The sequence below is a fragment of the Gavialis gangeticus genome, unplaced genomic scaffold (genome assembly GCF_001723915.1).
Source record: "Gavialis gangeticus isolate Ggan-Ray unplaced genomic scaffold, GavGan_comp1, whole genome shotgun sequence".
NCBI lineage: Eukaryota > Metazoa > Chordata > Crocodylia > Gavialidae > Gavialis > Gavialis gangeticus.
This window is the reverse complement of record NW_017729007.1, coordinates 11,132,785-11,150,692: the sequence shown is the minus strand read 5'-3', so window position 1 is coordinate 11,150,692 and position 17,908 is coordinate 11,132,785. Positions and strand designations below refer to the sequence as shown.

Sequence of the window (17,908 nt, the reverse complement as noted above, 5' to 3'; positions counted from 1 at the left end):
TTTTCTATGATTCTATGATTCTGGCATACAATTGACTGAGTGTAACAGAACTCTCACCGGCCTATGTTCTTCTTCAACTGTGATCCTAATTAAAAGCTCCTGAACAGAGTTTTCAGTCAGGAGAGAGGACAGAAGTACTGCCCACAAATTACTCCTGTAGCTACATGGTAAGTGAGGATCCCTGCATGATCCTTCGTCTCTGTGAACAATTCTTTGTCCCAGTCTTGTCTGTCTCTGTAGCAGCTGCATAGGAGCTACTACAGCCCTGACATGGTGGCAATCTTTGTAACCCAAATACTGGAAGAGGGATAGGAGGATTGCTTGGAAAACAGATGGATAAAGGGCTTCTTGCCTCACTTCTGCCATGTCAGCTCAATGCAGGGCAATGGTGAAGCCCCTCCCTCTTTACTTCTGTACCAGTGAACATCATCATACAGTATTATTAGGGCTATTGGGCGCATCTACATGAGACACTGACTGCAGTAGCATCATGCGTCTCAGCATGACTTTTGTCACTACTGTGCAGTAGTAATAGTCTACTGTGCAGTGGCATTACTTAAAAGGCATTTACCAGAGCTACTGAGCAGTAACTCCAGTTATTGTGCATTTATTTAGTATTTGCTTATACAAGTACTAATAAATGCACAGTAACCACTGCGCTGTAGCGTCTCATGTAGACACACCCACTGTATATGTACCGTATCATATAAGAGTGGGCAAATAATGTGCTCCTGGATCATGTGGAATGGTGATCCATCAGTACATAGACTATCCTGAAGCTTTTCAAAACTGAAAAGTAAACACCCCTGTGACCTGTAAAACTGAAAATATTCTGCCTCAGAACAAGACCTAACATCTGGTATGAAACAAAGCCAGTATCTGAACTTGTACCAAAGGAGAGAATAGTCAGGCTTCTATACACACAAAAAAACCTAATTGGATTCACATGCAATTTATGGTTATCAGCTTCCTGTAGGAAATATACCTTACCTTATTTTCCTCTCAAGTAATTTTCCCAAAGGCACATTATTACTTGAAGTACTGAACACGACATTTGTAAACGCATAACAGACTTTCAAAATTTCAGTCAGAATTATGACTAAGCAACTATCATTTTGTTCTCCTGAACTGCACAAGGTAAAATAACTGCTTTCCTAAAAGCACCATCTAACAATGAAGTACTTAATCCTACCTTCACAGAAAGAAGTCTTGTCAGGTAGATTTCTGTAATAGCTTTGGATCTTTCTTTTTCTTTCATGCTTCCCCGTTTGGATTTCCCTTCATCAACCTCATCTACTGGCCGAACTAGATGCCAAACCTTATTTTCATCTTCCAGTAATGCATGCCCTAGAAACAGCAATGGTAATATATATTATCATTCAAGGGACTTAAGTGACTTAATTCCTGCCTACCTACCCAATACTTTATCCAAACAAAATCAGATTGCTAAACTGTAAGCTACTTAAGCTGAATGATGGAAACGGAAATCAGCTGTATGGTCAATGTTTGTTATTAAGAGAAAAAAGGAAAACATTGCATGTTGGAAACACTATTTAAAAAAAGAACAAAAAACCAGAAAAGCCCCAAACCAAACTCTCATGTTTGGACACCTTTGGAGGCTGTTTGTACCTAGAGATGCACATACAGAAAACAATTCCATTCATCTAAGTTTAGTTCACTTGTAACCCAATAGAATAAGTGCACTACTAAGGTTTAAAAGTGAGATTATATGTAATTGTTCAAATAAAAAAAAAAACTTGCAAAATCAAATGGACATAGTGCAATTATTTAAATGTGTAATCAATCTATATTAAAAAAGACTAACTCAGTGCAACAAACTCTATTAATGCACCATTATAGCCAAGGATTTAAGTGCACAATACTTATGCAATTTAAAAATTAAGCTTCCCAGAGTGGCTGTAATTCAGTTACAATGCACACATATATTTATATTAAGGTATAAAACTTAACAGTAATGTAAAATAATATGTGCAATGGGGCTGAATTACAGTTTTTTATGGGAAACATAACTTTGAATTCTGTAAGACTTCAGTGGTTTAAAATGCTCAGCTATTCAACGGGTCTCATTCACCACCTACAATCTTCCAGTGAAGCAGCGCTGCTAATTTCAAAGCATATGCAAAGTACTACTTTAATGTAACCTTAAGGATTCACTATGGGAAAGAACAAAGAATTAGGAAATGCAAAATTATGCTTCCCAACAGCTACATTAACTGAAACGGAGTTTTTTATATAGTGCATAAAGTAAGAGTTAAGGAAGAAAGAAGGGGGAAAAATCCATGTATGCAACCTGGCCAAATTAACTTTGCTGCTGGAACTTAAACTTGAATATTATATTAATTATCAAACCTTAATGTCTCTTTTAAATTCATTTTTGTCATTAATTGCTGTTAAAGAGTTCCCTCTTACTTAATAATGTTACCATTTAAGTACTCTTAATTTGATTTTAAAGTTCATGTTTCTCTGAGGTAAGTGTGGTAGAAGAGCATCAGTTTTGATCTTTGTTTTAGATATTGTTTTGCTGGAGATAGAAATATAAGCTAGAGTTCTATATTGCAATAGCTGTGATTTCAGTGGCAGGAGAAATTTCACAAATATTTACAAAATATCACAGAATGCAAGGAAAAATTACACTGTGTCCCCAAATTATGATTTTTAAGTGCACGTTATTTACTCATGTAAATGAATAGATGAAAACAAGCTATTGTAAGAAGGAAACTATTTTTCATCTTTAACTATACAGGCTGCCCCATACGCTGCACAAATTTGTTTTTCCTTGGTTTCAAAGGTCTACTCTCCTCCTGTTCTCTTGACAGTACAGAACAAAACAGCTTTAGAGTAAACGCACAACCCCAGTGAGTTTACAGGCATTACTTTCACCTTCATCACAAATGTATTTGGCCCATGTTCATTTACTGGCATCATAATTGACTGTTGGTGATGTAATTAGCATTTAATAGAAATTTAGGGCCTCAGAGAAAGATAACAAAAGCAGGTGAACTTTTATAATGCAAAGATTCTGCTTTATGCAAAGCATGAGAAAATTCTTGAACATTTGTTAAAAAAGGGGAAAAGAAATTCAGAACATGAGGCAACAAAATATATTAGCAGGATAGTTTCCTAACAGACCACTTCCATGAAATGGCAGCTGCTTTTATCGGTTCCCCCAGTAATAAAATAAGCAAATAAAGGCTGTAACTCCTTGAATTTATTAGGTGGTTGATATGCCTCAGGATGTTAATGGCAAGATTCCCCACCTCCCTTTACACTTTTTTTTCTTAAGTACAGAAAACAATTCCCTCAGCCTTCTCTCAAATATCCCATTTAAAAGCAAATTTGAGGGTGACAATACAGACAACATGTTAATGTATGTGAAAGATTATGTATAGTGGCATGAGCTAGGCAGAGTGGGTGTTAAGTGCTGTACAATTTGCCCAATACAGATTAACTAATGAGCAACTCTAACCTGCAACTATCCTAACTACTCCAGACCAAAGCATATCATGAGGAAAGATGACAGTCTTTTACTTAATGATCTAAGTCCATGATTAAATGGTTACTCAAACCCAACAACCAAAAATATTTTTAATGTTGATCCAAGATCAGGATTGAAACATATCTTTATTAGTGAAAGACACTACCTAATAAAAGGCACGATATCCAGTCCTGTATCTCTGATACAAAGCTGGGAAACAGAAAGGAAGACTGTAGAGTAGGTTGAGCACCTTTTCAAAATGGAAAGACAGGATACATGCCTGCCCCCTGGGAGCCCTGCGCTGGCTTCACTGCCATGGCGAGGCACTCCTTAGCCTCCCGGCAGCACAACTCTGTGTCACTGCTGCCCCTGCTGCTGCCAGGTGGGCAGGGGATGCCTTGCCATGGCAGTGTGGCTGGCATACGTTTCCTGGCTGTGCTGATGGTAGCACTGAGCCTCGTTGTCCTCCTGCACTGGGTCCTGCTCACTGGGCCACGGTGAACCCAGGCAGGGCATGACAACAGGGCAAAGAGTCCAGAGCCCAAAGCAGGCAGCCTGCACCTGCTGGCAGCCTGCACACAAAACTGGGAGGGTGCATGTGCCCCCCATGGGCCCTGCCCCAGAAGCATGCACACCCATGGCTCCGACCAGCCTGTGGCTCTGTCCTGCTCCCTACCTGTTCCTGAAGCCACACATTCCCACCCTGGCACTGGGCCCCAGGAACCACACTGGCTGGGCAGCGCCTTCAGCCCCAGTCTCCACCCCACTCCTTCCTTCACTATGAGGCCTCAATCTGTCCCCTCTCCCATAGACTTACCTGCAGGGAGGTGCTTTCCACTGATGCCTGGCTGTATTCCTGGCCATGTGCACACGTGTGGGCACAGATGTATTTGGCTCCTATTGCCTACTGCTCTCCCCATCCCCTTGCAAGCTGGAACTCTGCCAGCTTGCAATGGGAAATCTGCCATCTCCCACATGTTTCCACAGTGAATGGAAAACCTAGATCCCTGCACAGTACTGGGAATCCAGGACAAATGCTGTCCTGGAGTCATTCAGCCCAGGACTGGAACTTGATGTTCACATTTCAGGTCTGTCCTGCCCAATTAGGGATGGGTGGTCACCCTACTGTAGAGTGAAATTTGGATATGGTTTTATATTTGTGTTGCCATTATGATTTTCATTGCAAAAGTGTAAGTTAATACAACATACTTTTGTCATGTTCAAATTAAAGCGAGTAGGATATAGGATGTTTTATGCACACAGACCATGTAATTCTCTGCCTGTCATCCGTGTGTGTGTGTGTGTGCGCGCGTACACGTGTCCATGTGAGCCTCTGGTCCTTTCTTATCCCTTTTTATGCAATAGAGCATTTCACAAATCACTGTCAGTGCTGGCTGCTGCTTTGCCTTAGTTTTGTAACATTCTCTACATTTCCAAAAACAAAGTAGTTCATTGGATATTTCTAAATGACCATAGGCACTAATGAAAACGGATTAGCCATTGCTACATAGTTTTCTACAGTCGGTCATTTTTAATGTGGGAGAGAACATGGGGTATAAAGAAGATGGATGATGTAACACAAGTATTTGGGGATCAAAAATTTCAGTCTTTGCAAAGGGACCAGCAGGCAAAGTCCTCTCTTGTACCAATGAATGTGATGTGTGTGACTAAGTAGTTCATTCTGGAATGTGAAACATTTACTTTCAAAAAAGCCTCTTCACACCCAACACTGTTGGATGTAATGGTATAGTCAAAGAAGAAAGCTTGAGCTAGGACTCTCCACCAAATGAAAAACTGGAAGAAGGAGAAGCCAGGCCTCTAAAGGTTTAAACATAAACTCTATTTCTCTGTATTTAAGAATTAAAAGTTAAAACACACTGACCAGTATTTATCTTACTATTTCTGAAGGAGCTTTTAAGCACCATCAGAAAATAGTTAAGTAAAAGTCCCAAAAGGAAGAAAGTTAAACCTATCAGTACGTAGTTCTGCCTGTAAAGATTGCTTGGCTCATTCTCAATCCTAATAAAAATACATTAAAAATATGCCTGACAAGTTTTTATTAAATAGCATTGTATATCAAAGCCATCAGCTGTTAGGCATTACAGATCCCACTGAAAAAAATAATTTGTATTGTTTCCATTCTGTTTGACTGTACAACACTTGAAAGCTCTTGACTCTATGTTCAGCAAATATATTAAACAGAATAAAACCATTAGATAAAGCAGATGGTTTGGCATTTAATGACAGACACAGAAGCATTTCAAATATAAAAGAAGGGTACACTTGGCAATTATTGCCTAATAAATCTAATTGCCATGCCATGTACAATAATGGTACATTAGTAAGAGATACTTTAAATAATCAGTGTCAACAAAGCCACATAAAATAAGGATTTAAGCTTACATAAAGTAAACATTAATATACAAACTTAAGTGGGTTCTGGTTATGTAGGGAAGCAGGGAAATCAGTTAATACTACACTGGATTTTGGTCTCGTCCCAAAAAACTTACTGGAACATTTGGATCAGATTCAGAATGCTTGAAAGGAAAAGCATCATGTGCAAAGAAAGTGGCAAACAACAAGCCATATTCTGAGTTAAGGGGAGGCAGCTAGCACATTGCATTAGGTAGGACAGTTAAAATTATCTTCATATAACAGCTGCATCAGGGATCTGGAAGTGCGTAAACATGGTAATGAAATTTCTTGGCAATACTGAATTAGAAGAAATTGCAAGCTCAGACAACTAAGGAATAATAAAGATTGGATACAAAGAGATTAGAAATATGTGCAGAAAATAGCCAAGCAAGATCAACCTGGGAAACCAGAATAGCTAATGCACCTGGTAAAAAGTCATCTTATATGCATTCAGCAAGAGGGAAAAACCAGGGAAGCAGTAATTCTGAAAGTGAGTAACAGTGCACAGGGACAGTGCAAGGAAACAGTGGGCAGGAACTTAGATGAGGTGGCAAAACTATATGGCTGCAAAAAAAGGCCACCGTAATTTTGGCTGCAGATACAGATCATCATATGCCACAAAGCATGGAAGTAACTTCTTACATCTCCAATGTAGTATAATTGTAGTAAGTACTAGACAATACATTTCCACAATGGTACTGAAAATTTGGATGAGTTTGGAGAATAGAACAAAAGGACATACACAAAAAACTAGAAGTCTTGGTTCCAAAATGATACCTTTTATTAGACCAACTGGAAAATGGCAAGAAAATTGTCCTTTTCTGCGAGCTTTCGGGATCAAAGTCCCTTCGTCAGGCTCTGGGAAAAGCGTAGATGGTACAAGATGGTAAAAAGTCCCCATAGGTAGGAAATAAACTTCATCTGTAAAAGGTATCATTTTGGAACCAAGAGTCCAAGTTTTTTGTACGTCTTTTTGTCTCAGACCAACATGGCTACCAAGTACACCCCTGAAAGAATAGAACAAAACACTGAAGGGTTTGAAAGGATGGTTTTCTGAGGAAAAGTTAAATTAATAGCTTGATTAAATAGGGGGAGGAGGTGAAAAGTAGAACACAGAGACAATCAAAACTGTGTCTACAAATATTGGAAGCTAGTAAACAATAAAGCTAGGGACAGAAATTACACATAAACCAGTTTAAGTGATCAGAAACTGGTTTAAACCTGTAACAGAACAGATGTTCAGTGCACATAAACCAGTTTGAGAATGTCTAAAACTGGTTTGAGATAAACCTGGCTGAATGTAGTATCAGACTTAACTGATTTGCCTCAAACCAGTTTACGCAATGTCTGTCTCAGACCCCTTGCTGGTTTAAGATAAACCAGACACCCCCAGCATGCTCTTGCGCTGGATGGGGCTATCTGCTCCACAACAGGGCTGGCCCCTCCCCTCCACTCTCTAGTCAGAGCAGGGGCAGGGTGTGCCCAGACACTGGCCTGCCATGGCTCCTGTGGCATATTTCTCTCTCCGCTGCCTCTCACCACCCCCCCGCCCCCGGCAAATCCTGGGGACCGCAGCTGCTGTTTGCCAGCCCCAGCTGTACCTCCATGGCTTCCACCTCCCTTGGAAGCATATTTTGGCAACTTCTTTACAGTGAGGGTTGCCAAAATATGGAATATGCTTCCAAGGGAGGTGGTGCTGTCCCCTTCCTTGGAGGTATTTAAAAGGTGATCGGACAGACAACAGGCTGGGGTCGGACTCAATGATCTAATAGGTCCCTTCTGACCCTAACATCTATTAAACTGTGTTTCAGGGGCTGTGGCCCAGCTTAATAAAGTTCACTCAGGTAAACTTAATAAAGTAAACTTTTCCCAGTAGTTTGCCTGTATTGTCTCTTAATCCCATCACTTCTAGTATCACTATCAATTTCACTGTATACTTCCCCATCCTTAGGTGAAGGTGAAAGCCACATCACTTGAGGCTTTGGAATTGTAGCGAACAGAAACATTATGAAGTCTATGGTAGGTAAGAATCCTGGATTGGTATAATAGTACCTTGTGGGAAATCTCATTTGATTTGGAGGCCTACACAGCTAAAGATCAGAACAACAATAGCATTTGTTGCACTTTGGCTTAAATTCCTTAGGGGGGGGATAGAGAAGTCAAATAGTACTTACTTTCCCCTGGGACATCTTGCTGATTATCTTCTGGCTGCTGGGAAATGCCCATTTTTGACAAGATAAGAGTGGCACCGTCACGGACCTTTGAGAGGAAAAGGAAAGGGAAATTATTCCAGGTAACAGTAATGTGGGAAGCACACTGGAAACTCACTGTAGGTGATGTGCAATAGAGACCAGAAGCACCTAAGCAGGTGCTTCTGGCTATCCACATATTCTCTTTCCCTTCTTAGTGGGGTCTGGACCTTTACCAGCCTTCGCACTCTGAATGATCAGTGTCAACAAAGCCATGTAAAAGAAGGATTTTATTGGACCAGGCCCTTTAATCCTCTCTCCCCTGCCCATAAACTAGTTCAGGTGTGACTCTCACGAGATGGGAGGGTCTCTCCAAGGTTGCTGGTAATGTAGAAAACTTATGTGATACTTATAAAGTAGTTCATAATCTTTTTGTGTAGACCCTCTTTACAGGAGTGGTTTTCACCATGAGCTGTTTGCCTGCCTCCTGTGAGAACATTTCTGCCTCTCCTAAGTAGCAGGACATCCACTATTATAAGAGCTAGGTAGTATAAAAAGAAAAAAATACAGAGGATCAAAAGGTTTTTGGATAAGAAGATGAACGTACTCTGAAACTCAAGGCAGACTGAACAAACACAACTTCAATACTCACCCTCCTGGTCCAATCAAAAATACTGATATTTATACATCCTATATAAACATGACATAGGTTTTAAAAATGATATATATCACTTGAGGGGATATGGCAAGGATTTGCCCAAGCTGGAAGATATAGTAAGCTGTTATTTTCTGTAAAAAATAATCTTTGTTCTACCACAAGCTCTGTGACTCTTAAAATACATGAATGAATCAACAGGGATGAAGCAGAATGAAGAAAACAGAGAGGAAGTTTCCGGAGTTAGAAGGGTAGGCAGGTAAAAAAAAAATTAGGTGCAAGAAAATCCTTGGACGGGTTTTTAAAAATTGAGAGGGCTATGTAGAATTAGACTGGATGGAGATGAAGCAAATGAAAGTGCTCAAATTTTTTTTTTATATGTTTTTAGTATTTTGGAGCCCTTAGCACAGGCTTAAACAGATAACTTTCTCTGAAGGCAAATAAAGATTTTATTTATTGCCGATAAACAATTAACAGATGTAACTTCTTACATTATAATGCATCAGAGTATTGATACATTTCCATCTGCCGTCTCTTTGAGATGTTAAATCCAAATCTGAGAGGATCTGTGCCGTAGAACCCGGACGCCACTCTATAATTAAAATGAAAGGAAGAAAGAGAGGTTTTAGCCACGTGAAACTAAAACAGAAAAATAAATATACCAGTAGTGTGTTCATTTTTGAGGAGCCACTGTAGCATCACACACTATCAAGAGAAAAATCATGGTTTAAGACATTCCAGTTTGTGTGTCATATCCTGTTTTCTTCCTCATTTCATATTACACAACTCTGCATGAACTTGTTTTAACTTCTGTTTATTTTCCATGAAGTTGAAATCTCTTGTTTTGGTCACAGCAACTATGAGATGCATAAAATTCCTATGATATCCAAACCAGACAGGATTACAACTTCCTGTGAAACATGCAAAAACTATTTGCTTGCAAAAACACACTGATGCTTTTTGGGAGAAAAATAAACCACATCCCCTTAAATTATGACATCAGTGGAAATGTTTCAAAACTAATTTATAGAGAGGTTATTAAGGGATCAATAAGTTGTAAATACTAAGGTCAGTATTTTCGGAAGAAACGAGTTACTTTGGAAGTCTTAACCTTTAAATGCCCAAACACAAACTCTTCCTAAGTGACTGACTCTCAGAAGCTGTAGGCTCAATGCTTTCTAAAAATAAACACTCTTTCAAGATGCCCTGTTTGGAACTCAAAAATTACCAAATACACGACTAGCTCATTGTTAAATAGTGTCATGACTCTCTCACATTAAATAATTTTGTTGTCATTATCATGCTAATTAGTAATAAACATTTAATACTTCATAGTTTCTGGCAGGCATTAGGATGTATTGATAGATAACAATATGCTTTTTGTGTATTTATGATACCAGGCTAAAAAATTTAACAATGACAGCTAATTTTATGGTACTTTTCCTTAGGATACAGGAAGTACCAGAAGTTCTGGCTCAAAGTTGTATCCAACTTTACATTTCAAAATGAAAATACTGAATTGCTTTTCTTGTACAAACTGGAAATATCAAAACATCAAATGACTATTTTACCTGCTATAACTACAGCAACAGAAACAGCTACCTACCAAGAACAACACTGTCAGCTTTTGGCCACTGTGAACATGGCAGATTTCGATAGACTTGGTCTATAATTTTTTCCTTTACTTGAGAAATAGTATCACAGTTCAACACTTTCACAGGTATAGGTTCAGTGCCTCCATCTTGTACAAACACATTTACTGTCTGTAAAAGAAAGAAAATATGTATAGTTATTAAAAAAGATGATGATGCAACATTTGAATCTGTTTTTCTGGATGATTTGGATCCAGACAGTGTCTAAAGTTCACTCTGCAATCTCATAACTGCACAGCAACCTACATCTGCAGTGGGAAGACAGATTATTCCCAGGGTTCTGCACTGTTATTTAACCTATTATTTCATATTCTAGTCCATTCTTTCCTTTACGACACAACAGAAAAGGCACAGAATGGATTTCTCCATTTTTTTATATTTATTATGCCATGATAGTCTTGGGAATTTATTTAAGACAAGCTTTAAAATAGTTGGAACCTCCACTAAACGTGTGACAGATGTAACCTGACAGGTAACCTGATGAATTCAGCTTTGTACCCAAATAGGAGACAATTTGTTATTTCTTTGACACAGTAAGTCTCACATGACAACAAAAGGGAATCTCTTGGAAGGTGCAACACTTTTAAAGTTACTGGACTTATGAGAGACTGATGGACTCAAGGAGAAACATCTTGAAAAAAGGGCAGGGACCACACAGCCTTCACCTAAATGGAAGGGACCTACCCTCCAAGGGTCAGCAGGGTGTAAAATCTTGGAGTCCTCATAGACTTTATGCTGCTCTGTGATAGCATAGATGCCTTGATACCTTTTATTTCTCAATTGATTGACCGGTAGCTTAAACACCTTAGTTCTTAGATATGGTTGTGATCACTACAAACCCACATGTAGTCAAGATACATAGGCTGCGATGAAAATCTAAGCTTCAGTGATTAAGTTACAGCTCAGCATTATTTTTACATACTTAAGAAACTGAGCTGTGATGCAGTCAAATTAAACCTGATTGTATTGTCCCTAGACAGAACTTACAAGCGAATCATGATATTTCTTCCTTTCCCTATTTACTTTGTTAATTATACATGATTTTGCTGTCAGTTCAGTAGGCAGTATGACAGTGCAACAACTGATGCATAACATATCCAGCTCTTAAACAAAAATAATTGTACAAGGGATAAGTACCGTGTACAGTACATTTCCATCATCTCTTAGTTTCAGGCAAGGTACACAAATTAAATTTTCCATTAATCTACCTAAGGCCATGAGTGATCCCATAAGGGCTTATAAAAATTCAGACAGTGTGGCACAACTAGCACAAGAATATTTTTAAACAAGAAAGGCAGGAATATTATCTTAATATTTCACAGGAATATAGATGTTCTACAAAAAATTACATGTGGGTTTATTATAAATGTAATTAGTGAATGCACTGAAATCTGGAATGAATCCCTCTAAAGTTCACAATGAATATCTGAGTATTTTATTTGGCTCAGATTTGACTACATTCAGAAACCATCACTTTTTTTGATATTACATTCGAAGATCTTATTACAGCCATCCATCTATGAGTTAAAAGATACTGCTTAACTTAGAAGAATTATTGCTGGAAGTCTCAAAATTTATGTGCAATCTTGCTCATTATGCATAAGAAAAAATAAGCAACATTGTATAATCATTGAGGGGTTAGTTGTTGTATTATGCGGCTCAGACAAACATGAAAGATCTCGTAACACCAAAAATATACATTTTAAAATATATATTTTTACCTTCATCTAATTCACCCTATCTTCTAGGCTGGGGAGTCAAATATATGACCCATGGGCAAGATTCAGGGCACAGAGTCTTTGTCCATCCCACTGGCCTATAGGAAGGCACCAGAAGTTGGGTCATTTGGCCCCTTTGCGCAAACCCACTGGCAGTGAGCCAAGTGCACTGCTGCCAGGTCCCACATTTTTGCTGCCCCTGTACTGTCCCTGGCAGACTCTGCAATGCCCCCACTGCCAGCGGATCCTGCATGGCTGCTGCTGCCAATGGTGGACACTGCTACAGTCCTCATGCCCTAGATTTCAAGGAGGTCCTCCATCCAGATCTGGCTGGGGGCCCCAGGTGAGTCTGACACCCCTCTCCTAGGTACACTCTGCTTACAGCAACTGTATGAGAGAAATTCATTAAGCAAGCTTCTCTCACTGTCCCTCCCACCCAAATCCCTTTAGAATATACAAAATGGGGTGTTTTCAGCCAACACTTCATAAAAGCTTTTTATTAATGTTTCTCTCCACACCACAGATGTGCCAATGTATCTCTCACAGTCAGATACTAATGGAAATGGCTGCTAGCATGTCAATAAAAAGTAAGAGCAATCACATCACAGAGTGACTTCTAAGGCAAAAAAAAAAAAAGAATCCTGTGCTGCTCTTCCAAGGATACACAGTATATTCTGGTAGATCATGTTTCAAGTGGCCAAAACAGGAGACTTCAATAGCAGATTACAACACTGTCCACACAAACCAGTACCCTGATTCAGACTGCTGAAGTGGTGCAAGTCAGGAGCAACTCCTCTGAAGTCAGTGAAATTAAATCAACATAAAACTGTCACGTGAAAGAATTTGACCCTGAAGAAGCTCAGATCCAGGGACTTGCTTTAACTAATCTATCCAGTTCATTGCTGATCACCTGTATTTTGGCTCCCATGAGCTCTTAAAGAATGTGCTATAATCTTAGTGTGCCACATTTTGGAAGATTCTATGTAATTAAATGATTTTGAGCCAATGTGCTGCTTACCAGCTGTGTGTACTCTACGTCATCTCCCAGTAACCCAGTGTCATTCAAGGTATACTTGGCTTTCTTTAGCACAGCATCCACTGGGCCTTTTTCCACCTGATGTTTAATAGCCTTGAACAATTTATAGAGAGGTTCTCCTGCATTGTCCTGTTTAAAAAAATTAGAAAGGGAAGATATAATCAATGCCATGTACTTAATCATTAAAAAAAGGAATGTCTGCAACAGATTTCAACCCTTACCTTCAGATACTGGTATAAACAAATAGACATCCAGTTAGACAACATCCTCTCTACAACAGTTTCTGACCTAAAAAACAAGTATATTAAAAATGTTTACTGACAAAGTATTATTTTTTTTAAATGGTGCCTGAAATAAAATATTTGTATTCACTTAGCAGCAGGCATTGTCCAAATACAATGATTTCCCCATAGGTTCTTGAAAGTGTGTGCTCACTTTAGATAAGTGCTTGTTACCATTCATCATTCTTAGATACTTTCAGCTCATTACTTTTATTGAACAGCCCACATCTTTTATTCAAAATAAGAACTGTGTGTCTATGTTGTAAGAAGAGGTGCCAAAAAAATCTATACTTTAGGTACTGGAGGAAAAAATTTTCACCATAAATGCAGAGCAAATCCTAGAAGTGTATATAGGAGTAAAGGGGATGGAAACCTGCACAGGCTGGACATGCCAAAGCAAATTGTTTGATAGCATTCATTACATTGACAATGTGGTGTAAATGCTATATAATTTAGCATTAATTAGATAAAAAGTATAAAGAGTCTAGTGCTGCATTTATTATCAGTTTTTCAATAAACTGCCATAGTTATTCTTTTAAAAAGTGATTCCGATTTACTGCCTTTTCCTGATTTACAGTCATTGTGATTTTTATCAACAATATTTATCTGGACATGTACATAACACAGAAATAAATACCACACTGCAAATAAAATAATGTTACAAAAAAACACAGGAGTTCAGAAAAGAAGATGGAAGTATTCAAACCTTCTTAGCATCAGCTTTGGATTTTTGGCCACAACATACTGCTCCATCAGCTCTAAGAACAATGTTCTCATGATGTCAGTATAATATTCGAGCTTTCCATGTAAGGCAACAGTCAGCAGGGATGCAAAATACACTTTTGCTCGGGCAGAGAACTCCCTCTGGTTCTCCAGTGTGTGAATAAACTAAGATGGAAAACAGATTTAGCAACAAGTCTGACATGACAAACTTCAAAAACAGTGTAAGGCTTATCTAAACTCTGTCTATGCAGAATAAAATGGCCTTAATCATCTTATCACAACCTGAACAACAAAACTAAAACTTCCAAAACATCAGATAAATTACCAATGAATAAATACTGCCTACACCTGTTTGAACACACTGTCCTAAGGCTAGTAGGACTAACCTCACTTATGTTTTTATGTCTTCACTAAATAGGAAGGTTATATATAATGAAGCATGTTTTCATTAAAAAAACTCATTTGTTTAAAAAAAATTCCACATCAAATTACAAAAGGTAGTCAGCTAAATATGTACATTTTAAGCTTTTAACACTCTTCCCTTTGTCAGTTAGAACACACAACTAGTTGAGCACTGAGGCCACACTTTAAGAAAAGTATCTACAGTTAGGAACTTACATCCATATTTAGGCACCTCGGGCTCCCATACAATTGCAGGGAGCCTGCTCCAACGTGCCGGAAATCCAGCATGTCGGAGTAGATTTGATTAAATCAAGTCTGCTGAAGTGCAGAAATTAATGTGCTCCAATAGACTCTAGTGCCACTGTGTCCCCACACTGAAAAATGGCAGTGGGGCACTTTGAACTAAAGCTTGCTTAATGAACTTTAGTTCAAAGTGCCCCGCTGCCATGTTTCAGCATGGGGATGTTGATGCACATGATGCTCGAGTGCTTTTAATTTGCATGGCTCTCTAATAAAAGCACCCCCCCCCCCCACGCCTCCCAGAGCACATGTAAAAATGCCCCTAATGACCAGCCGCATGTTTAGGAATACTTCCAGCTCTTGGGGTACAGCTGTTAATCCAGCAGACTAATTAACAGACCACTTCTTCAGGTGCCTGAATATGGACTTGGGAGTCTAACTGTAAGCACCTCTTTTTGACAGTTTGGGTTCAGTTTTGCTTACAAATGCTACTCTCCTCATCCACACACTTTAAACAAAAAGGATTTTTTTAAAGTACCAGGTGCCTTACAAGTGACCTCTCCTTTAATACTCACATTGATGAGGAACGATTTGCTATTAAGCAGATTGGAAAACTGATTCAGAGCTTGCTCCACAGTTTGTCGTCTAGCCTCTGGAATGTCTAGTTTCCCAGTAATCATTACATCTTTCTCCCCATCTTTTGAGGGCAAGAAGAAGACTCTGTCTGTGTATGTTTTATAGTCCAACACAGGAATTCCAGCTTCATTGACGTCATTTGTCTGATCTTCCATCTCAATCATTAGATCTAGAACACACAGTATTTCTAGATTTAGCATATATTTTAGAAAACCTAGCACCTTTTGCTCCCATAAGAACATTCTGTAATAGAAACAGAGATCAAACATTCAAAATCCTTTTCTCTTCCCCATTCACTCCATAATTTTCTTCACCATACTGAGTTGTTGAAGCTGGATCCCTAAAACCCACAGTCTCTTCTCAGCTGATCCTGGTGTGACACTAACACAACACTTTTTTTTTTTTTTTTTTTTGAGTAAAGACTTGTTTTTGTTGTGTTACCAGAATGCCTAGGCAGAGTGGAGCCTCTACTGATTACTGAGACTCCTACATACCAATTATCACCACCACCACAAACACTTCTCTGACTGCAGAATATAGGGTAGGGCTAGGATTCAGGGAGACCTCAACAAATTGGAGACTGGACCAAAAGAAATTTCATGAGGTTCAATAAGGACAAGTGCAGAGTCCTGAACTTAGGACAGAACAATCCCATGCTCTGCTATAGGCGGGGGACTGACCAGCTAAGCAGCAGCTCTGAGGTTACAATGGACAACAAGCTACATATGAGTCAACAGTGTGCCCTTGTTGCCAAGAAGGCTAATGGCATACTGTGCTGCATTGGTAGAAGCGTTGCCAGCAGCTCAGGGGAAGTGATTATTCCCCTCTATTTGGCACTGGTGAAGCGCATCTGGAGTACTATGTTCAGTTTTGGGCTAACCACTACAGAAAGGAGGTAGACAAATTGGAGATAGTCTAGCAGAGGTTAATGGAAATAGATAGGCTGGCACATGACTTCTGAGGAGAGGCTGAAAGAACTGGGCTTATTTGGTCTAGAGAAGAGAAGACTGAAATGGGATTTAACTGCAGCCTTCAACTACCTGAAGTGGGGTTCCAAAGAGGATGGAGGGAGACTGTTCGCAGTGGTGGCAGATGACAGAACAAGGAGCAATGGTCTCAAGTTGCAGCAAGAGAAGTTTAAGTTAGAGATAGTACTAGGAAACACTCTCACTAAAAGGGTAGAATCTCCGTTCTTGGAAGTTTTTAAGACTTGGCTAGACAAAGCCTTGGCTGGGATGATCTAATTGGGGATGGTCCCGTTTTGGGCAGGGATTCAGACTAGAATACCTCCTGAGGTCTCTTCCAACCCTAATTTTCTATGATTCTATAATGTTATTAGTAGATGAATCATGACTTTTTTATATGATCAGCAGGAATTAAGTGGTGGGATTTATGAAGGGAATGTTTCTTAAATCCCAACCACAGTTATAAAATAATAGTGAAAGGGAAAAAGAAATAATAGCTACATTTTTTTTTCCTTTTTGTAAACATTTTCTATTGCTGTCATACCATATCACTGTGAAAGTTCCTATTTAAATTTTTTGATGACAGCTGAAGTAGTGAGACACAATGCACATAAAACATAATCTTTTAATTGCGAGGAGGGCAGGAAGAAAGCAGGTTAGACAGTTCGTTGAATTTGATGAATACTCTTTGTAGGACTCAAAAACTTTAAAGTTCTCAACAGAGAAAGCAATAATGAGGTCACCTTTTGGACTGGTTATGTCAGCTGGATGCTTTCCAGTTGCCCGATACTGCTGATCGACTAGGATATCATGTTAATTAATATAATAGCCTATTTTCTCAGCTATTTTTATTGTCCGCATTGTTTATCTTAGTTTTCTGATTCTGTAATGCACAGCCAGCACCCAGGGAGTAGCATCTCCCGGTTTCCAGCTTCATTATGTTAGTTCTTCCTCCCCAGTCTACATTTCCTATTCTATTATTGGAGGTGCAGATTAAGTCAGACTCCTCTTCCTTTTGCTATTAGCCACATTTGATACAAATCTAGACACTATTGTCATTTCACTGCCTCACTCACTGTCAACTAGGCCTACATGAATTTGATGAGCTAGATTCTCTCTCACTGTTGCAATTTGCACCCTCTGAGCCCAGAGAGACAGCTGTGCTGGAGGAGGAGGAGGAGATGCAAGCGCAGAATACAGCACACAACAATAACTGACTGCTCTTGCCTCCCTTCCACACAGTGTACTGGCAGAAACCAGGCAGTGACACATTCCAGAAGCTGGTATGAGAAACTGAAAGCAGGAAAGCAAAGGGATTACACACATCAGCTGGTGAAGTAGACTAATAACATGAAATGACTCTAAACCGGAACCTGGAACAGATCTCCTTCCCCCCGGCCCCACACTTTTCTGAGTGGGGGTTAGAGTTGAGTCCCTTAACCCATATCAGTTCTACAGAGATTTGGTTCTGGGTTGGGTCCAAAATTGGAATAAGCCACA

At 39.2% G+C, this 17,908-nt stretch overlaps 1 protein-coding gene across 3 annotated transcripts in view; it reads right to left on the bottom strand.

Moving 5' to 3' along the window:
* The window catches only part of PLXNB2 (plexin B2), a 471,827-nt gene that overhangs the window by 16,098 nt on the left and 437,821 nt on the right, over positions 1–17,908 (bottom strand). For all 3 annotated transcript variants that reach the window (XM_019509291.1, XM_019509293.1, XM_019509292.1), the window contains exons 25-32: positions 15,383–15,612; positions 14,149–14,330; positions 13,383–13,449; positions 13,144–13,290; positions 10,362–10,518; positions 9,247–9,347; positions 8,086–8,170; positions 1,193–1,347 (exon numbers count right to left, since the gene is read on the bottom strand). In XM_019509291.1, the coding sequence (XP_019364836.1) occupies positions 1,193–1,347; positions 8,086–8,170; positions 9,247–9,347; positions 10,362–10,518; positions 13,144–13,290; positions 13,383–13,449; positions 14,149–14,330; positions 15,383–15,612 (1,124 nt within the window). The remainder of the gene's footprint in view (positions 1–1,192; positions 1,348–8,085; positions 8,171–9,246; positions 9,348–10,361; positions 10,519–13,143; positions 13,291–13,382; positions 13,450–14,148; positions 14,331–15,382; positions 15,613–17,908) is intronic.